Source organism: Corvus kubaryi, unplaced genomic scaffold (genome assembly GCF_017639235.1).
Source record: "Corvus kubaryi isolate FWS band 111438036 unplaced genomic scaffold, C.kubaryi_AGA036_p1.0 36770, whole genome shotgun sequence".
In the NCBI taxonomy this organism is placed as follows: domain Eukaryota; kingdom Metazoa; phylum Chordata; class Aves; order Passeriformes; family Corvidae; genus Corvus; species Corvus kubaryi.
Window position 1 is genome coordinate 19,874 of NW_024580944.1, and position 21,271 is coordinate 41,144.

Below are 21,271 nucleotides of genomic sequence, written 5' to 3' on the forward strand. Positions count from 1 at the left end.
CTAACACAAATTTTGAAATCCAGAAATAAAAAGAGTAGTTCATCCAAAACTTAATGACAAGGTACCTTCTGCAGAAAGAACAAACTAATTCTCTACAGAGAAATTACTCACTCCAAAGGCAAAAAATGATCTCAAATGTTTTGTGCAACTCGGAGGAAAGAGGCTTTCAGGAGTCCCCTGCAGCACACCATGGAAAAATAACGGTGGGAGCCACTGGCTCTAAGACATCCGAGAGCAGAAATCAGTCATCTGCAGCACACACTTAGGTGTTCTCTGGGTTTGTTACTCTGGCTTTGGCTGGAAGGTTGAGAAAGACTCTGGAAACTGCAGACACCAATCTATTTTTTATTAAAAGTTTTGGCAGCAGGACGGGTGCGTGCTTTACAATAAGCGAAGGGTGGGGGAACAGAGCGCTGAAAAACCTCCAGTCACAGCACAGGGCTCCAGCACATCTGCTGGAGCAGCGAGGGCTGCGGTTTCTGAGAGGCTTGTGGTGAACCTCAGGGCACGGAATGAATGATCCCTCCAGCCCGGCCTTCATTAAACCGCCCATCCTCTGAAGCGTGGGACGAAGCCGACGCGTGGCCAGCCGCCCACCAGCAAGGGGACGGTCCGTCCCCAGGATGCTTTCTTTCTGGCCAGGAGGGAACAGAGCTGTTCATCCCACATAATTCTGAGCTGTTTCCACGGTGTGCTGCCCAGAGGTATGGACAACTGCCGTGCCTTAATTCAAACAGCCCAAACACACACATCCTATGGGATGTCGTGCAATGCCTTGCGAGGGCGAGCTCTGCTCAGAGCCTGCAACTGCAGCCGCGAACATAAATCAGATACAAGGACTAAAGGTGTGCTCTTGGAAACGGCCGAAATGTCAAAGGGTAAGGGCAGCTTACAGTTAAATTTGCAAAACAAAACAGCCTTAACACACCATCTGGGCACCTCTGCATAAATTTCTGCAAGAGAGTCTTAGGACAGAAGTGATTGGAAGACTGAAATATTTAGATATAAAAGCTTTTATGCCTCCTGTGTGGTTTATCTCTCTTGCGAGCGTCAGTCATGGCATGAGTGATCATTAAGTGATTGCTACTATGTGACACTTTAAATGGTAGAAAAACAAAGAAAGAGAGAAAATAAACATATTTGGAATTTTGACATATATTTGACAAATAAAAATGGCATGTGATGTTGGGCTACCATTTAAATTAAGGTTTTCCCAGATAGGATTATTTTAAAGTGTTCATATGGTGAGGTCTGATTTGCTGGAGCACTTAGTTATTATCTGCAACAGGGATGAAGAGGACCTGGGCTGAGGGGCTATAAAACACTAAGTTCTGGGAGAAATCAGTGTACAGGCAACTCCTCAGGCTCCTTCAGCCAGACACTTTGAGCACCAGAACCATCACATCTCCTTCCTCCAGAAGAGATCACATCATCATACTTTCTCACAGGGAGAATGGAACAGGAATAGAAACCCCATGCCAATGAAGGAGCTGGAAAACCTCACAAGGAAACTGCTGAAGCTGTTCTCAGAGCAACACCTGAATGGTATGGAATAAATAAGGCACGTGAGCTACAAGAAATAAAGCACAAGCTTAGTTAGCAGCACACTCAGTGAGCACAGACTCTCCTTGCAGTCTACTTGGAAACTGAGACAACACTTGAAAATCAGATCAGATAACCCTATCACCAAGAGGCTGGCTGGAGAATCCAGGTAATCACCCGATCCAGAACCATCTCCATTATGAAGTCTCAGTGCTCTTTCTTTTCTCATACAGCATAATTTTACTCTTGATTCTGAAGAAGTCATGCTGTGTTGCTGCTGACTTAAGGAAAATAATTATGATTGTCTGAATGTTGGGGAACCTTCTTCGAAGGTCGCAGAAATTGGCAGCGGAGGAGAAATTTTAAAAGAAAAAGGAGAAAAGATAAAATTGGTAGAAGTCCAACAAGGATCAACAATTTCAGCAAAGAGTGGAATATTTTGCAAAATGCATTAAGCGTTTGGTCAATACCTTTGTATGAGAGGTTGTTTCCCTCATGCTGTTGGCAGGGGAGAACTGAACACATTTGCAGAACTTGAAGATTTATGGTTTGCACAATGAGGGGGGGGAGATGGAATACAAAAGGTATAATTGCTTAAAATAATTATGTGCCTAGTTCACTTTTTTTTTTTTTAAACAGAGCAATAGCAGTTTCAGGCATTTCAGAAGCCAACTACAAAGTATCTTAATTGCTGGCAAGACCAATAAGCTGTTACTTGGTGAGTTTGGAGTGGCGGGTGGTGGTGGCTTTTTAAAGCAATAGTCACCTTTTTTTCCTTTTGTTCTTCCCCCAATCATTAACATAACACCCAAAGGCTAAGAGAAAAGCCCTTCCATGTTGTATGCAATGAATGTGTGGCACTAGAAGGAGCTACTAGGAGCTGACAAAATTTCAATCTGAAATCAATTTATTAGAAAAGGAAGTTCCAAGCAACTTTAAATTCCATATATGCAGCAGTCAGGTTATCTCTCACAACGAGGAGGTGCAGTCCTAGAATGCAGCTTGGCTGAGCTCTCACTTGAGCTTATCCAGCCTTCTCCTTTATGCCCCCTACCCAGGTTTTTACAAACATGAGCTTGAATTACTGTAATATAAATAATGGGCTCAGTTTCTTGACTTTTTTCAGTGTTAAACCTAATGCATTGTAGATGGCTGAAAAGGTGTTTCAAAGGGACTAAACACCATTCTGAAGCTCAGGCCTGCTCATCTTTTTTTAATTTTGCACAGAAAAAACCCCAAACCACAAACATACATACATATATAGGGGGGTGTGTGTATATGTATGCATGTATTTATTTATATATTTATATGTAACAGCTCACATTTAAAATAATGCCCTGCATCCCCAATATCACCATTGTCTGTTTGTCATGGCTTCAAATGCCCCTTGGTATCACTCCTCCTCTCAGTCAATAAAGGCAACCTATTGCAGTCCTGCATTGCCTCCCAGCTCTGTCTCAAATCGCAGGTTGCCAGAAAGAAGCTGTTTCTTCCTCCAGCTTCACAGATGCTAATCCTCGCTAATCACATCTCCTCTTCCCATTTATTACACAAGTCACTGGGCTGAAGGACAGGCTGGTCAGGAAAAAATGGGGCGGTGTTATATTTAAATAGAGCAGTAATGAACTCAGGAAGTGCACCCAAACGAACCTGAACATCATTATTATTGTAACCCTGACCCTTCCTCTCCCTGCTCTTCCCTGCCCCACACATGCGCACATGCTTCTCCTCTCATGCACTGACTTCTGTCTCCAGTAAGATCTTTGCTCCTGAGGACGGGGCCGTTGCTTTCACACAGTCTGTAAAATCCTCAGCTCAAGTGCCCTCCAAGTAAAGAATAGTCTGACACCCAGGCAGATACCTGGATAAAATTAGTCTCATTCCCAGTAGGAAGGGATGCTCCTTAACCAGTGCTTCAGTGAACATGGCCAAAAGGTTATTTTGAGGTGATCTTTCAAACAGAGACAGAGGTACAGGAAACAGACTGATGAAGTATGAATAAAACTGTAATATTGCTTCTGCTCATTACATATCCACTTTATAATGTATATATCATGCATTATAAATTAAAATTCATAATCTGCAATGTGCTAAAGCTCTCAGCTTTTGTAAGCACTATATATCACATGAACAAAAACTCTTTCTTATTTGACTTCTCTAAGACATGCCAAAATCATCCACTCATTAAAAAAAAATAAATAAACAAGATGAATAAACAAATATGTTATTGTTGGCATTCATTTCTCAAAAAATATAAGCAAGTTGGTTCTTCCAATCCAACTGGTTCAAGGTAGTTTTAAACTCAGTGAATTAACAAGTCCAATAAATTTAAAAAATCAAACCCAAAAGTCACAAATTTAAATTTGTTTTGTATGCTATGAAATACATCATCCTTATACTCATGTTGTTACTCAGAACACAACTCAGGACCATGCAGGGATGACTTTGCTACCAATAAATAAGCCAATGAACTAAGACACTAAGCTGTAGCTCCCCTAGAAAAACCAGACATATTTTTACACAGTTTGTCAGTGGGGATTATTTAGTTTGAGCAGAGCTCTGTGCTGATGTACCTGGATCTGGTCCTCTGAGAACTGAACTCTCTGAAACCACTGCCCTGCACCCAGTAAACCAGCTTTCCTTCCATTTCCTTTAGCATTAATTTTTCCACTTTTTAACTTTTCTTCCCCCTAGGCTACATCAAAATGAGGACTTCAGCTTCCAAGAGTTTCTTTGTTTCCAAACATTTTCAAAACTGAAGTATTTGTACACATTTTGCTTTCTAGCAGATTACCTCAGCAGCTGAAGCTTTTCTGTGTTCAGGTGCTATCACTGAGTTTCCTTCAGCGGGTTCAAACTGAGTGGGCTGAGAGGGTGAAAGACTGAGACACAAAACAGCGGCCACAAAAGGATGATCTGGAATTGTCAGATTTGTATTTTTGCATTGCATTCAGCAACTGTAAGAGAGGCCCCACTCACCAGAAACAGTGCTAGGAGGGACAGAGAAAGCGTGGAGAGGAATAGATCACACACGACTCTCCACTGCACACAGAAATAAATGCTTTGGGCATAAATTATAAAACATCTTTCTGCTGGGGTGAGAGTTTCTTCAGGGAGGTCTCACACCACTTCATTATTGTTTGGCATTACTTTTCCTGCTTGCTAAACAGATGCATCAGGGGAAAAGATTACCTGTGACAGGCTGGAACTCCTTCAGAGGCAGGGGAGCATCTTCAGAAGAAAGAGACAGCAGCCTACAGCAGATGGGTGGTGACTGGGGCACTTCTGCAAGGAGCAGGGAAAAACATCCAGGCCCTGGGGAAGAGAGAAATTCAGGCTTTTTCTTTAACATCTTAGAGGGAATTGATTAGGGTTTATTATCATTCAGATAGCCATGAAAAACTGGTGGACAGAGAGCAAGGAGTGAACAGTGCTCCTGCAAGGACAAACGGGCAGAGAGGATATCTGTTCTCAGCCTTTTTTACCTTTATTTTGCCCTATCATGTAGACCCAAAGTTTTCAATTCCTGAAGCTTGCTGTTCTAGCCATCTAGAACTGAGAGATTCCAAGTCCAGCTGGTAGATATATCTCTGGGAAAAGGCACAAGAACCTTCACATACCCCACTTCTACATGGCAACCTGCAGGAGCCAGGACAGTGGTTGGATATTCCGTATTTGTAAAGCAAAGAGCGTTGAGTGGTTGCCACTGTCAGTAAATTCAGTAACCAGAAATGATCCCAATTAGTCACCATTTTTTGGTCTCTAAACGACAAAAAAATCAATCAATCCCTAATGACTGACTCATATTATGACCCTTAACAGGCATCCAGACAAATAATTGTAGGTATTGCTTTGAAGAAAAAAATATATGCCTTACAAAAAGGACAGCAATACAGGGGAGGATTTTTTGTTGATTTAAAAATCAAACTAGAGATTACCTTCACCCTGAATTCTCAATTCTGACTTTCAGATATGTCTTTTACCATAAGAATCCATAAACTTTCCCAAATAATTTGACAATATTTCAAACAACTAACAGTATTTTATGAGACCTCATAAATAGAAGTGGACTAAGCTGTCCGACCAATACACATATTGTCCATTTCATAAGAAAACGGTATTTAGCACTTACACGTGCATTGAAATGTTCAAAACGTGTGTGTTTTCAGGTGATAAATAGCTTCTTTTCAGCACTGACATGAACTGCTCTCATTTGGGGAAGGCCAGGACGTACATCAGGAGGAGAGCTGTGCTGCAGCAGCACAATGAATGTTAAGTGCAAATACAGGTGGCTACAGCCAATGTGCATTCGTGGCCTGTAGCTCACTCATGCAGCAACACTGCACCTGCACCACAAAAGCCGGGCAGTGTCAGCACTGACAGCCCATCAGAACACAGAGTCAAATACAGCCACCCTTCCAACACGAGATTTCAGGAATCCAGTATCCTGGCCCAGACCCTTAGAGTAGACAGGAGCTGGAGAAGCTCCAGTCTGAGGGGAGCTCTTTCAACTTCTTTTCTATTTAAAGCACAGTGTGCTAAGAAGCTTTACTAAACCCTAGAAATGAAGAGTGTCCAAATATCCTGCATTTCCAATTACTTATATTCAGTCAGTCCAAACACATGCCACAGCGTTAAACTCCACCCAAGAGTCTGGCTCATCATACCTCATTCCCTGGAATACCAGCTTTAGAAGACGATAATTCTAGGTAAAATGTTAGAAGTCAAAGCCCTTAAAACAAAAACAAAAACAAATGAACCAAAAAAAAGTGAGGGGGAAAGCAACAATAATTTTCTCAAGTAAACACTTTTGCATGTGTCTTTAATACCTAAATCTGGCAATGCATCCTTCCAACTAACAGCCTCTTCTGCTATGAAATAAAATACTGAGAGGTAATAGATGTATCAACCATAGATGTGAATTTGTTCACTGAGATGTAATGATCCTGGATTGGACTGTAAAAGTCTTGTCCAGCTTTCTACAGATGCAGATTACTCTGATGAAGAAAAACAGGAAAGTGGAAGAAAGTGTTCACTTAGAGCAGCAGTTTCCAAACGTGGTGGAGGTACCACGGGTTTGCCTTTTCTGCCTTAGTGACTCTTGGGTGTTTTGCATTTAAAAACAGCAAGTAGGACAGAGCAAAGCAGTCTGCAGTCACCTGATAAAGGCCCTGAGCATGCTGCTAGAGCAGCTCTGCACTGCCATGTCCAAGGTGATAACTAATCAGTGCCAGAGCACAGCTCTGCCTCCAGGTCAGATGAGGACTAGTATCCCATTCAAGTGTTCCCAGCCCAGCCATACACCCAGCTCTTTCTCGTTACAAAATCCTCTCTTCCTCCTCCAGACATTGTGGGGTTTTTTGCCCCTGTAGCTGTAGTAGCAGAACAAGTATCAGTGAGATTGCTGGAACTGTATCAAAGTACAAGGAAAATAAAACAGTTCCAGGAGTATTTTTACATGGGAGCAACTCTTTCATCCAGATCACAAAAGAGTTCCACAGTTTTGCCTCCACAGCTGAGGTAACTGGGTGCTGCAAAGCAAAGGTAGAGTAAAAATGCACTGAGCTAATCATATCACTGAATTTTGCACACAAATCCATAGCCAACTGCAAAGATCAGTGAAACAGGAACACCAACAGGCAGCTAGTAAACTATGGAATGCACCACGCAGGGTGGGGAGCAGACAGTGACTTTGGAACTACAGTGCCTTTCATAAGATATTGTTTTCCTAATGATTTTTGACATCTCCCTGTTTAGTGCTACCAGACATTTCAACAATGAGCAAAGAATTAAATTTTATCACCCCCAACATATCCAGGGGTAGGCTAATTTTCAACTGATAGCAATAAATAATTTTCATTGTACAGAGCCTTTGTGGGTTCCTTTTCACTGCTGGAGTAGTCATTTGACAAATTAGGAAGTGGAATTGCACACTGATAGCATAAAGAGTCTTGTGGCAGCAGCAGCAGGGAGTGAGAAGAAATTTAGAAGATGGGTGTCAAAACAAATTACTTAAATTAAGCAGTTCTTGCCTAGCTTGCCCATGTGCATTTATATTACAGCTGAACTCCAGGTAGGATTCATAAAACTGCCCCTAAAACAGGCTGGACAGGGAGCCAGGGGACTTATAGGCTGTGCTTGTTGTGAGGCCACAGTTGACTTCAACTGCCCTTGGGAATTCATTACTCGTCTTTGTTCTCTCACAGTTAATATTCTTCCCAAGAAAGGACAGGAACAAGGAATGATGCCTCACATAGTGCAACAAGTCAGATGCTACATCAAGAATCTGCTTGCAATTCCAGAATCTATTTTCACCAGATTTCAACGTAAAAAAAAAAAAAATCATTCTCCTGTGATTAGGTTCCAGTCCAAGTTACAACAGGCTGCAAGGAACCAACACCAGCCAAGTGCTTTGTGCTGTAGGAGCCTTCTTCTTAAAGGGAGAAGCTGAAATAAGCATGCAAGAGCTTCCCAATGACTTGCTGCGTTACAATGCTGCAGAGCTGTCTCCTTCTCCACGGTGCTAATTGCTCCACATTAAAAAGAAAACAAACAAACAAACGACCTTTATTGTTTTCAGCTCCCAGAAGGGCACCAGAATATGCAAAGTGCGTATCTACCCCACACACTTGACATACTTTCTCTGCAAGAAAGATGAAGAGTTAATTGCTTGTGGAAGTTACTGAAACCTACCTACACATTCAGTATCCAAAAACGTGGGCAGATCTCACACGCACTTTGAGGAGAATAAACTGCAGTCAGAGGTTTTGTAAAGCAAACTTGAACTGACTTCTTGGCTAGCTTGCAATTCCCGGCCACATCTAGCTGTTGGTAATACATGTCAGGAGAGTATCACTACTTCTAGCTAAAGATGACCAAAACATTAAATCAAAACTCACACTTCCCCTAGAGATCTACCTATATTCCACCGACTTCCTCCATTTCAGCTCTGCAACAAAATAAAAATAGAAGACACCAGCCAACAATGGGGGAAATATTTCAATAAGGAAATGAGATTAATAGAGAAGAGTCATCCCTTGTGAAATAAAAGAGATTTCATGTTTACATCGATGTTTACATTGAATGCCTCTGCCTTTTACGTGCTGTCAGGCACAGTAAAACTGAGCGGATGTATATGCAAGAATATCAAGTAGTTCTGCCTCAGGCCAGGCCAGCTTGAAACTCTTCTGGTTTTGTTTTTTTTTTTTCCCCCTTGGTGTTTTAGTTTTAATACTATTTATGCACATTCTTAGGGTGGGGCAGGGGGAGAAGGGGAGGATAAAAGAGAAATATTTGTCCTTTTGTCTGTCTGGAGGAGAAGATGGATTTTGGTTTTTGTTTTAATCCGACGCCTCATGCCCTGTGAAATGTTCCCTGTCTCAGAAATACAGCTCCTGCTGAAGTACTAAACCAAGGTGCCTCAAAGGTCATAATCTCCTCACCATGATTCCTTTCTGAATTAAGATATTTGCTGAGGGATACCCACAAAAGCAATAGAAACAACATACTGGAGACCATAAGTTAGGATCTGAAGTCAAGAAGATGGAACAAAGGGGGGCGGGGGGGGGGGGGGGGATAGAAAAAAAAAATGAAAAAGAAGAAAAAATTGAAAACAAAAAAGAATAAAAGCAAAAATAAAAGTAGAATAGATTATACAATAACATAGCATAAAATAACTATCAAAAAAAGAAAATAACGGCAGAGCTGATTCTGTTGGGACTTTGCATTTCTTCTCCAAGCTCCGAGCTGGGTCTGAGCCAGGAGCCGGCGGGCTGGGAGAGACATCGCTGCTGAGGGGCTGAATATTTCCGAAACTAAAGTATCAAGGGACACCTTGAGGTTCCAGCAGTCCCCGCGCACACGTTCGATTCCCTCATTTCAAGCTGAAAGCTCAGCTCCACTTGTGACTCTGCTTTGTAGCGATGAACGGAAACATTCCCCGCAATTCCCGTAGAAAGAGCCCGGGAAGGTTCGTGCTGGGAGAGCTCCCTCGGGGCAGCCCCGGCTCCTGCCCTGCTTGAGTCCCTCTCGAGCCCGCTGTGCTTTCCAGCTGCTTCGCTCCAGCTGCCCTAAATACCCGTGAATTGCACGGAACTGGAACAGATCCGAGTCCTCGTGGCTCGGGCTAAGGGCAGGGAGAGGTCACTCAGGGATCGCCATCGCGGCCACAAGAGCCCCGCCGTGGGGAAATGAACTGGATTTGGGACGGAGCGGATCAGAACAGGAGAGTGAGGAGTAAAATAAACCCTGGAAAAGAACCTTCCCCCGACCTCTTTCTCCTTCACGGAGTTCACTTTATCCCCGGCTCCTCCCTGCTGTGCCCAGCGGGGCAGGGAGAAGGGATGGGAGTCGCGGTCAGTTCGTGCCGCTGCTTCCCCCTCGGGGACAGGAATCCTTCCGTGCTCCGGCGCGGGGTCCCTCCCATGGGGTCAGTCCCTGCCCTGGCCAGCGGGGGGTCCCTCCCATGGGGTCAGTCCCTGCCCTGGCCAGCGGGGGGTCCCTCCCCAGCCGTGCGGTCACTCCCCGGCCCGGCCCTGAGGCGCGGGGCAGTCGCGGGGCAGCCGCGCTCCGGCCCCGTCAGCGGCACCGCCGCTTCGTGCCGGGCAGGAGCGGCAGAAGGAGCCGGGCGGCGGCGGGGGCTGAATCCCGGCAGGAGGAGGAAGAAGAGGAAGGGGCCGGGGCCGCCTGCGGTGTCCGATCCCCAGCGGGGAGGCCTCGGGGAGCGGCGGCGGGCGGGGCCCCTTTGGAGCCGCCCCGAGGGCTCGGTGCCGCCCCGGGCCCCTGAAGGAGCCGCTCCGCGGGACGGGCGAGCTGGGAACGAGAGAAAACCCCGAGAAAATAAGAAAATCCGATCAAAGAGCCGCACCGAGGGGCGTCTCCGCCGGCCCGTGGCACTGAAGGAGCTGCACCGAGAGACCGGCGAGGAGCCCGGCGGTGGAAGAGCCGCAGCGGAGGGCGTGGGATGGGAGGTGCGAATGGAATAAAAGAAGGAGAAGAGAATAATAAATTCTAGAAGAACTGCACGGGGAGTGGCGGCTGCGCAGCGACTAAAAGAGCTGCAGCGAGGGAGCGTCGGGGCAGCAGCGCGGGCTCTCTGCCGCTCCGTGTCACCGCAAGAGCCGCAGCGAGGGACGGGCGGGGCGCGGCTCGGATCGAGCCCTCCAGCTGCGCGAAGAGCGGCGACCCCGCGGGACCGCGCCGGGGCCGGGCGGCGGCGGCAGCCGGAGCCGGGGAAGCGGCTTCGAGCGGCGGAGACGAGCGGGGTGTTCCCGTCAGCTCCGCTCAGCCCTCGGGCACCGGGGGGTTCCGGGGGTTGTTCCCGTCAGCTCCGCTCAGCCCTCCGGCACCGCGCTGGGGCCCCGCGCACTTTTCCAGCCCGGCCGCCCCCACGGGCCGGGCCCCGCGGCTCCCGCTGCCGCCGCCTCGGCCCCGCAGAGCCGAGAAATCCCGGAAAATCACTACCACGCACTAAAGAACCTTTCCGTGCGCAGCCAGGGGCGCAGAGCGGGGATCCTTATGAAGTCCCCTCCCCTCAGTCCCTCCTGGCACGGCCGGACATTAGCGCAGCTCCCGGGGCTGTGTCCCGGCACCGGCTGCTGCCACAGGGCACGGGGCTGCCGCGCTTGGGCATTAAACGGGACAGATTTGGGGAGCAGGGACAGCCACAGAAACCCTCGGGGAACCCTCGGGGAGCCCTCGGGAGCCTGGAGCTGCCCGAGGGGCACAAAGGATGCCCTGGACACAGCGATGGCCCCAGCAGCGGCTCTGCCCCCCAGCACGGGGCTGTGTCCCAGACCCCATGGTCCAGCCCGAGGTTTGGGGGCAGCAGCGGAGCTGCTGGACGGAGGACGGATGGAGGAGCAGGAGCGGGAGGAAGAGGAGGGATAAAGGGGGAGGGGCGGGAGGAAGAGGCGGGACAGAGGAGGAAGGAAGAGGAGCCTCCACGTGCATCCATCGCTCTCTGTGTCCGCAGCTCTCGGGCCCGGGAGAATCGCTTCTCCCCATCCCGCAGGTGACCGGGGAGGGGCAGCTCGTCCCAAATATCTTGGGCGGTCCCTGGGGTTGTTTTGGGAGCGGGGATTTTTGGAGCTTGGAGGACTCCAGCACCGAGCCCCAAATATCTTTGTTGGTTCCTGGGGGAAGAGGGGTTTGGTGGGGCGGGGGGAGGGGCGGATGTTTGGATCTTGCAGGACTCCAAATGGGAGTCGCAAATGCCCCTTGGGGGATATTGGGGAGCCCCTGGCACGCGGGGTTTTTGGGGTCCCGGTGGCGGCTGCCGGGAGAAATGGGATGGGGCCCGGGAAGGGTGGGATGTGGATTGGGGTGTGGGATGAAGTGTGGCGGAGGGGGATGGGCGGGATGGGGCCTGGGATGAGGCAGCCGAAGGTTGGGGATGATGAGGCCGGGGGGACCCCACTCCTCAGGGGCCTGCGGGGTATCTGGCAGCTCTGAGGGAGTTTTGGGGCACCCCTAATCCTGAGGGGGTGGTGCTGGCAGCGGGGGACACGTGGCTCCGGCAGCTCTGGCCCCAGCTGAGCCCCCCCCCGCCCCCAGCGCCCCCCGGAGCGGAATTTGGGGAGGGGGAGGTGGGGGCGGCCAGGCCGGGCCCCCCCGCGCTGTCCCGGCGGGGGCCGAGTGCGGGCGGGAGCCCCGCGGGGCCCGGCCCTGCCCGGGCACGGCTGCTGCCGCCCGCCCGCGCTCCGCACTGCTCCGGACTGGTGCTCCCAGTGCCGTGCGGGGCGGGGCCGCTCTGGGGACCCCCCAGGGCACAGCGCGGCTGCTTTGGGGCTGTGGGCACCGCCCGGCGCTGGGCATGGGGCGTGTGGGGGCAGCTGGGGCCGCACTGGTGGCACTGGTGGTGCTGGGAGCCCCTCCGGCCGCGGGGTGAGCGGTGAGAAGGGGGGCGGGTCTGGGACCCCAAATTGAGCGAAATGGGGAATGGAACTCCCAAAGTGAGCAGAAGGGGCCTGGAACCCCGAAAACCAAGTCCGGGGGAGGGGAGGCAGGGATTGGGGATGGGGAAGTTTCAGAAGGGGGGGTGAGAGGGGGCTGGGACCCCCAAACAAAGCGGGATGGGGATGGGACACCTAAATTGAGCTGGAATGGGGCTGTGGATTGGGGGAACGCTGAGAAAGGGGAGGAGAGGGGAGGGAAAGGTGGGGTTGGGACAGAAGAAGAGCGGTTCCATGGGGGTCCAGCCCTGTCCCCCAGCACCTGAGCCCTGGAGTGATTCCCTGGGGCTCTGGGGAAGGGAGGGATCCGCACTGGGGGGGTCCCCAACCCCCCTGTCCATCCCTGGGGCTGATCGGGGGGCTCCCCCCACACAGCAGCCGGTGCTGCGGCAGCCGTGGGGCAGAGGGGGTGGGAAAGGGGGGGCAGGGTGGGAGTGGAGGAGGAGCGGGAGGGAGAGAGGAGGAGGAGGAGCTGGAGAACCATGAGGTTCCACCGCCCGCCCACTGTGTCCGCAGCACCCCCAGCCCCGGTAGCATCTTCCCCCCCATCCTGCAGGTGAGCGGGGAGGGGAGCTCACCCCAAATCTATCGGGGGGTCACCAGGAGGGGTTTTTTTGGAGAGGTGTTTGGAGCTTGCAGATTCTGAAATTGAGCCCCAGATGTCCTTGCATGTCTGTGGGAGGGATTTTTGGGCCAGAGGGGATATGTGGATCTTGCAGGACTCCAAAGCTGAGCCATAATTGCCCCTTGGGGGTCTTGGGGGGTCCATGTGAGGATCACTCGGTACTGGCGGGGTGGGACATTGGCTTTGGGGATCCCCAGGAGAGCTGGGGGCTGGAACACGGGACCCCTGGAGTGGGGAGAGCAGAGAGGGACGATACCAGAGAGGGACGATACCCCCAAGAGCCTGGAGGGGTGGGGGGGCCTGGAGATGAGGCAGGGCTGGGACCCCTCGTCCCTGAAAGGGGGGGTGAGGAGAGGGGGGAGCCCCAAGTGCCTGGAGTGGAGGGAGGCTGAAGAGGGGGACCCTGGGACCTCTGGGAGCCAAAGCAGAATCAGGAAAAAAGGGACCTGTGGGACCCCCAAAACCCCCCAGCATCCCTAAGCAGGACCCCGGAGAGAGGGATCCCCAGGACCCATGGGACCCCCAGCAGCCCTGACAAGGGGGACCCCCAGAACCCCAAAGTGAGGAGACTGGAAAGGGGGAACTCCTGGAGCCTTTTTTTGGAGTCACTCTGGGTTTTTTGTTGGTTTTATGGACACCGGTGACTTCTAGAGATGGACTTGGGCAGGAGGAAGCCCCAGCCCAACGCACTCATCCCTTGTTTCTCCCCAAACCAGGATTTCCCATTCCCAACCCTTGGCCAGATGGAGGACGAGGCTGCGAGGAAGATGCCCCGGGAGCCCCAGGCAGGTGAGGAGGAAGTCAGTGCCCCTTTCCCCCTCTCTCCTGCTCCATCTCCCAGCCCAGCATCGCCCCCGGCTGCAGGACAACCCCGCTGCTGACGCCGTCCTGCCGGGCACGGACTGGGGGGATCTCCTTCCCCTTCCCTGTGGCACGGAGGCAAATCCCATCCTCTCCTTGTCCTTCCTCCCCAGACAAGGAGCTGAGGACGGAGCCCAGGGAGGACAAATCCCCGCGGCAGAACCTGGTGGAAGAGGCCGTTTTGAGCGGCTCCACGGCGCAGGAATCCAATGGGGAGGAAAAGCCCCAGAGATCCTGCAGGAGGAGGGGCTGCAAACGCAGCCCAGGGTGCTCTGAGGAGGAAAGACCCACCCTGTGCCGGGAAGGCGGCCGGAGATCCAGCCAGAGGTCAGAGCTGGTGGTTCATGAGCAGCTTCACAATGGAGAGAAGCCCTATGAGTGTGGGGAATGTGGGAAGAGCTTCAGCTGGAGCTCCCACCTGATCCGCCACCAGAGGATCCACACTGGGGAGAGGCCCTATGAGTGTGGGGAATGTGGGAAGAGGTTTCAGAGCAGCTCCCATCTCCTCCAGCACCAGCAGATTCACACGGATGAGAGGCCCTTCCGCTGCCCCGACTGCAGGACGGGCTTCAACTGCAACTCCACCCTCGTCAAACACCGGCGCATCCACACCGGGGAGAGGCCCTACGAGTGTCCCCGGTGTGGGAAGAGCTTCAGGCGGAGCTCCGCCTTGATCATCCACTGGCGCATCCACACAGGAGAGAGGCCCTACGAGTGTCCCGAGTGTGGGAAGAGCTTCAGAGACAGCTCTGACCTGATCGTCCACCAGCGCATCCACACCGGGGAGAGGCCCTACGAGTGTCCCCAGTGTGAGAAGAGGTTTCACACCAGCTCCAAGGTCCTCCTGCACCAGCGGATTCACACGGATGAGAGGCCCTTCCGCTGCCCCGACTGCAGGAAGGGCTTCAGGTACAACTCCCACCTTGTCAGGCACCGGCGCATCCACACCGGGGAGAGGCCCTACGAGTGTCCCCAGTGCCGGAAGAGCTTCTCACAGAGCTCTCACTTGACCCAACACCAACAGAGGCACCACTAAGGGAAGCCCTGTGAGTGCCCCGACTGCGGCAAGAGCTTTGTCCTCTGCTCCAATTCCATATTCCATCTTCCATCAGAGGACCCACGTTTGGCAGAGCCCTGGTGACCCACATTCCCTGTGATCCAGTTTGGGAAGAGCCCTGGCTGGTGCTCTCCACGTTCTCCTGGATCCCTGTAGGCACCTGGGTGAACACAGGGGCAGGAACATCCATCGGGACTCTGATTGAAGTTGGAAATTCATTGGGAAGAGCTGATTTATTGATTTTACAGCACAAAAATTCTCACCTGCTCTGTCCAATTGTTTCTTTTTGTGCCACCCAGCAATCCTGGATGATCTTGGAGGTCTTTTTCAACCTAGTTTCCTCCTTCATCCCATCAAAACAACCATAATTGGGGTAGAAATAAAGAAATGAAACAAAGGTATCTAAAGCGGCACCATTCTAGAGGGATTTGGGGGTGAATTTGGGGTTGGTTCAGGGGAATATTTGGGAGGATTTGGGTGTTGTGATGCCATGGGTTGAGCAGACAGGGCCACAGTCTCATACTTGTGCTGGCAGAAGGTGTCCACCTGAGCCCATCTGTTCTCCAGGAATTCCGGTTGTCTGTCCCTGTCCCTGCCCTGGCTCTCCCCCTTTGGGCTGTGCCCCGCAAAGTGCCCAAATCGCTGCTGAAGTGCCCGAGCTGTTCTGGGCTGTGGATGTTCCTGTCCCCCAGCCTGTCCTGGTCGGTGCCATGGGGGGTGGGAGGGGGTCTGGGGGGCTCCCTGGGGGACTGGGAGGGGCATTTGTGTCTCTTGAGGGCATTTGTGGTGCTTGGAGGGGCCTTTTAGGGTGGTCTCTGAGAGAGTTTAAGTGATCTTGGCATGGCTGTGTGTCTTGGAGACAGTTTGGGTGGATCTTGGGGCCATTTATGATGCAGGGAGTGGTTGGGGGGGTTCCTAGCCAGGAGCTGTGGGGCAGTTTGAGGGGTCTGGGAGTGGCTGTGGGGCTGGGAGGGGGTTTTAGTGCAGTTACGACCTCTCCCCCAGACCCCAAATCTGCCACCAGACCCCACCCCCCAAGATGCCGCTGGGGGTTGGGGGCTCCATGTTGGGGTTCATCCTCCTGGCACTGCAGGAGAAGGTCAGGGGGGGTCCCCAGGGGCCGTGTGTGTCCCCCCAGAGCATGTGTGACCCCCCCCATCCTGGTGTCACCCTGGTGTCACCCCCTTGTCCCTGCCCACAGGGCTCCTGAGCCAGCCCTGCTGCCCCAGGAGGGAATTTGGGGAGGGGGCAGAGGGGGTGCACAGCCCCCGCCGGGGGATGACCCCGGCCCAGCGCCCTTCGTTCAGCACCGAGCTGGGCTTGGGGCCGCAGGAGGAAGAGGCCGGTGGGAAGCAGATCCTGCAGGGGGGACAGGGCTTGGGCTCAGGGCAAGGTCCTGCCCTGCACACCTGGCTCAGGTGTGAGCCTGCCCCGGGAAGGGAGCGGGACATTCCCATCCCCACGGATCAGGGCTGGGAGCAGCGCTGGGAGCACGGACATGGAAATACTGGGAGCCACTGGGACTGCCCTGGGGGGTGAATTATCCCCCCCAGCACCTTTCCAGGCCGCCCTGCGACCTGAGAAATGCTCGCTGGGCCTCGGCCTTGGCCAAGAGCCCCCGGGCTCAGCTGCTCTGAGCTCAGGTGCTGCCGGCTCCCGCAGCCCGCCCAGGGCCGCCCTGCCCGTGCCGGGGCTGTGCTGGAATTCTCTGCTGCTGCTGGGCCACTCGGGGGGTCTGGCCCAGCAGGAAAGGTGACCCTGAGTCAGGAGCTTTCCTTGGCTGCAGCAAAGCCTCGGCACGGAAAGACCTTGCCAGCGCTGTGCCCTGGGCCGGGAGGGATTGTGCCACCAGAGCTGTCCCTCCATTTCTTCTGCCAGGCAGCTTTAGCACATGAAAAGTGGAGAAGCCAGAGCTGCCTCTCAGCTTTCCGCAGTCCTGCAGAGGAATCCTGTGTGGGAAGCACCCTGGGAACAGGGTTGAGGTGCCAGGGCAGGGGAATTCAGAGCCCTTTCCTCCCCCGTGGGCCAAGGCTCTGGCCCTGGCCCTTTGCAATGGCCCTGCAGCTGCCAGAGGGGCTTTTTTGGCTCAGCTGAGAGCAGTCCTGCTGCAAGGCTGTCCTCGAGCTGCTTGGGCTGCACATGTGCCCAGGGAATGCTCATTGCTTGCAGTCTCAGGCGCTGTGGGTGTGCAGGTGTAACTACTGCAGGAGGGAACAGCTCTGCTGGGGGCAGTTCTCTTTTTCTTGGTGGTTTTTCTGTTGAATGAACGTTCCCTGCCAGCTCTGGGCAGAGCTCTGTACCTGTATGTGCCACTTGTCTGTGGCACTGTGGCTCAGGAGGTGGCCAAGGGGAGCTTGGCCGAGGTGTGGGCAGAGGAATGGCCATCAGGCCAGGCTGGGGGGTCAGCGGCCGGTCGGTTGTGTTGCCTGGCCGCAGCTCTGGAGGCTTGTGTGGGAGCATGTGCAGGGCTGGAAGGCTGGGGCTGCCGCCGCTGTGTCCCAGAGCCGGGAAGGCCGGGGCTGGCCCGGCCCTGGCCCGGCCCCGCCAGCTCTGCCAGCTGCCGGCGGGGACACAAAGGGCAGCTCCGAGCTGCGGCCGCTGCGCTGCGGCCACACAAAGAGAGACTCTTGCCAAGGGCCTGCGGGGCCGGGCCCCAGGGAACGGCTTCCCGCTGCCCGAGGGCAGGCTGAGATGGGATGTGGGGCAGCAATGGTTCCCTGGCAGGGCGCTCAGGGCCTGGCACAGGCTGGCCCCAGAAGCTGCGGCTGCCCCCGCATCCCTGCAAGTGTCCCAGGCCGGCTCGGCCATTGGGGCTTCCTGCCCACGAGGGCTGGGCTGGGCTGGGCTGGGGCTGCTGAGGGCGGGATGGGCTCTGCCTGAGACAGCTGAAGGCTGCGCATGATGAGGCCGGGGGGACCCCGTTGCTGAGTGGGTTCTGGGGTATCCCACATTCCTGAAGGGATTTCAGGCTATGTCCCATTCCTGAGGCAGTTTTGGGGTCCCCCCAATGCTTCGGGAGGGGTTCTGAGAGGGGGGCTCTGGTACTTGGAAGGGGGACCTATTGGCAGGGATGCGGGGAGCCCATTTTGGGAAGGATGCTGCTGTTTCTGGCAATGTTGAGAGGTTCTGAATGGCCTGTGGGGCCCTGGCTCTCATTTTGGGACTTGAGGTGAGCCCATGGGCACAGCAAGGCCTGAGGAGAGGTTCCAAGCTCCCATTTGGGATGGAGGGATTGAGCGGTTGCCTCCAATGAACTCAATCCCAGCCCCAATGTGTCAATGGCAGCCCCAAATGGCTCAATCTGTCAGCCCCAAGCCCCAGCTGTGGGGAGTCAGGAACCACAGAAGGGGAATTGGTGTCCAGGAGGGGTGGGATGGGATGGGATGGGATGGTGAACTGGTTTGGCTAAATTTAGAAAGATATCCTCTGAGAGAAGGCACAACCACCCCTCCCCCCACCAGGTTCAGGAAAAAAATAAATTTTCCTTGAAGGAAAGTGAAGAAGATAAAACTATTTATTTAACAAACACCCGGGAAAGGAAAATAAGGTTAAATGGTAAAATCTTTCACTGTGGAGGAAAAACCTGGGGAAGTGTTCGAGTCCTCCCTTTGGTCTCCTCGGAGCTGGGGCTTGGCCCAGGGCCAAGCCCTCTGTGCCCGATGGAAAGTCCTCCCAATGTGCTCTGAGGTTGAAAGCAGTCCAGTAGAAAAGGGAGATAATCCGGGATTCCAGAGAAGGAAAAGCAAAGTCCCACTCTCAGTCTCTCTCCGGAGAACAAGAAACTGAAAAAAACTGGCCAAAAGCTGACTGGAAAACAGCAAGCCGGGTGCTTCCTCGCTCCCCTGCTGCAGCTGGGGGAAAAAAAAGCCTACTATCTTTATGTGACCTTGAACAAGCTGCAAACTGCTTTGAGAAAGTTTTGCTCAGTTTTTTTCCTTCCCCCTCTCAGGCTCAGTTTAGAGGCATAGAAAGGCACAAAAATTAATTTCTGGGCATAGGCAGCGATATGGGATACACATCATAACGTCACCCCAAGACAGATGGGATGGGATGGGATGGGATGGGATGGGATGGGATGGGATGGGATGGGATGAGATGGGGTGGGATGGGATGGGATGGGACAGGATGGGATGGGGTTGGATGGGGTGGGGTGAGATGGGGTGGGATGGGATGCGATGCGATGCGATGGGATGGGATGGGATGGGATGGGATGGGATGGGCTGGGCTGGGATAGGATGGGATGGGATGGGGGTGGCATCGTGGGGGTGGGATGAAGTTTGGGAGGGATAGGGTGGTTTGGGCACTTGGAGTGGGGCACTCCAGGGAGGAAGACCAGGATCTGCTTTTGGGGAGGCTCCTGGTGCTTTTTGACAATTCTGGGACCTCTGAGTGGCTTCTGGGAGGTTGCAGTGAATTTGGGGAAGGTGCCGTAAACCCCCCACAATTTGGGGGTCTGAGGTGAAGTCCCCACATTTTGGGAGGGTGAGTGGACCCCAATTGGGAGGGGATCCTGCTGCTTTGCACGTGTTCAATGGGGTGAGAAGTGGCTTGTGAGGGAAGGAAGGAAGGAAGGAAGGAAGGAAGGAAAGGAAGGAAGGAAGGAAGGAAGGAAGGAAGGAAGGAAGGAAGGAAGGAAGGAATTCGGAAGGAAGGAAGGAATTCGGAAGGAATTCGGAAGGAAGGAATTCGGAAGGAAGGAATTCGGAAGGAATTCGGAAGGAAGGAAGGAACCAAAAGCAACAAGGAAAAGATGAAGGAAAGTAGAATAGAAGAAAGAAAAAAAGAAAGAAAGGAACAAGAAACAATAAAAAAGAAAAAAAGGAAGAAAAACCATTTTAAAATGAAGAAAGCAGGCAAGCAAAAAGAAAATAAAAATGAAAGATAGAAAGAAAAGAGGAAAGGAAGAAAATCAAAAGACAGATATCAAAAAGAAAATGAATGTGATGTAAAAAGGAAAGAAAAAGAAAGAAAGCCTAACTAAATAACATGAAACAATCAAGAAAATAAAAGAAAAAAAAGAGGAAGAAAGAAAAAAACAATGAAGAAAGAAGAAAAAAAAACCCAGAAAGACACAAGTAAAAATAAAAGAGAAAAAGAAAGAAAGAAGAAAGAAGAAAGGAACAAAAAAAAAAAAAGGGAGAAAAAGATTTAAAAATTAGCAAAGAAAGACAAGAGGATTCAGTAACGTTAAGTGAAAAAGGAAAAAGAAAGAAAGAAGGAAAGAAAGAAAGAAAGCTGGAAAGACTCAATAACGTGAAACCAAGAAGAAAAATGGAAAAAAAGGAGGAAAGAAGAAAGCAACAAGAAAATAAAAAGAAAGAATCAAAAGAAAAAAATGTAAATAATGAAGAAAGCAAGCGAGCAAAAAGATATAAAAATGAAAGCAAGAAAGCAGGAAAGGAAGAAAGGAAGGAAATTAAAAAGAAATCAACAAGAAAATGGAAAAGAGAGGAGAAAAAAAGAAAGGACACAATAACATGAAGAAGAAAAATGAAAAAAAAAAGAAACTAAAGAAAGAAGAAAGCAACAAGAAAACAAAAAAATAAAAAAAAGAAAGAAACAAGAAGAAAGAAAAAAACTAGAAATAAAAGCACAAGAAAAAATAAAAGAAAACTAGAAAGGAAAGAACAAAAAAAATGAAAGCAGAAAGACAGAAAGCAACAAAAACAAACCAGGAAAAAGAAAGAAAAAAGATAAAAGAATGAGGAAAGAAAGCAAGCTAAAAGAAATCAACAAGAAAATGAAAAAAGTGAAGAAAATAAAAGATGAAAAAGCAACTCAATACGTGAAACTGAGAAGAAAAATGAAAAAATAAATAGAAGAAAGCAACAAGAAACAAAAAAAGGGGGGAAAAAGAAAAAATATAAAAAAGAAGAAAGAAAAAAAGAAAGCAAGAAGATAAAAACATGAATGAAAGAAAAAACAAGACAGAAAGAAACAAGAAAAAGAGAGAAAAGGGAGAAAAGTAGAATAAAAGAAAAGAAGAAAGCAAGCAACAAGAAACAGAAAAAGAAAAAAAGCAAAAAGATAAAAAAATGAAAGAAAAATGAAAGAATGTAAGAAAGAAAGGAAACATCAAAAGACAGAAATCAACAAAGAAAATGAAAAGAGAGAAGGAAAAAGAAGAAAGAAAAAGCAAGCACCAAGAAACAGAAACAGAAAGCAAAAAGATATAAAAATGAAAGCAAGAAAGCAGGAAAGGAAGGAAGGAAGGAGGAAGGAAAGAAAGAAAAA

The 21,271-nt window shown here is 51.1% G+C and overlaps 1 protein-coding gene and 1 long non-coding RNA gene across 5 annotated transcripts; both read left to right on the plus strand.

The window, feature by feature from the left end:
- The first annotated feature begins 1,260 nt into the window (after window positions 1-1,260).
- On the plus strand, window positions 1,261-18,285 carry LOC121660663. The gene is made up of 3 exons (XR_006014739.1): window positions 1,261-1,271; window positions 5,934-5,941; window positions 16,043-18,285. It is a non-coding gene; the product is annotated as an uncharacterized LOC121660663 (long non-coding RNA).
- LOC121660661 (zinc finger and SCAN domain-containing protein 2-like) lies at window positions 9,951-15,016 on the plus strand. 4 transcript variants are annotated; one of them, XM_042020088.1, is made up of 4 exons: window positions 9,951-10,511; window positions 13,836-13,908; window positions 14,094-14,463; window positions 14,632-15,016. In XM_042020088.1, the coding sequence occupies exons 1-4, from the start codon at window positions 9,966-9,968 to the stop codon at window positions 15,014-15,016; spliced, it is 1,374 nt and encodes a 457-aa protein (XP_041876022.1). In that variant the 5' UTR covers window positions 9,951-9,965. The 4 variants fall into 4 exon arrangements, with proteins under 4 accessions (XP_041876022.1, XP_041876023.1, XP_041876024.1 ...); XM_042020089.1 differs by having other exon boundaries at window positions 14,716-15,016; XM_042020090.1 differs by having other exon boundaries at window positions 14,094-14,433; window positions 14,686-15,016.
- Window positions 18,286-21,271: the final 2,986 nt, after the last annotated feature.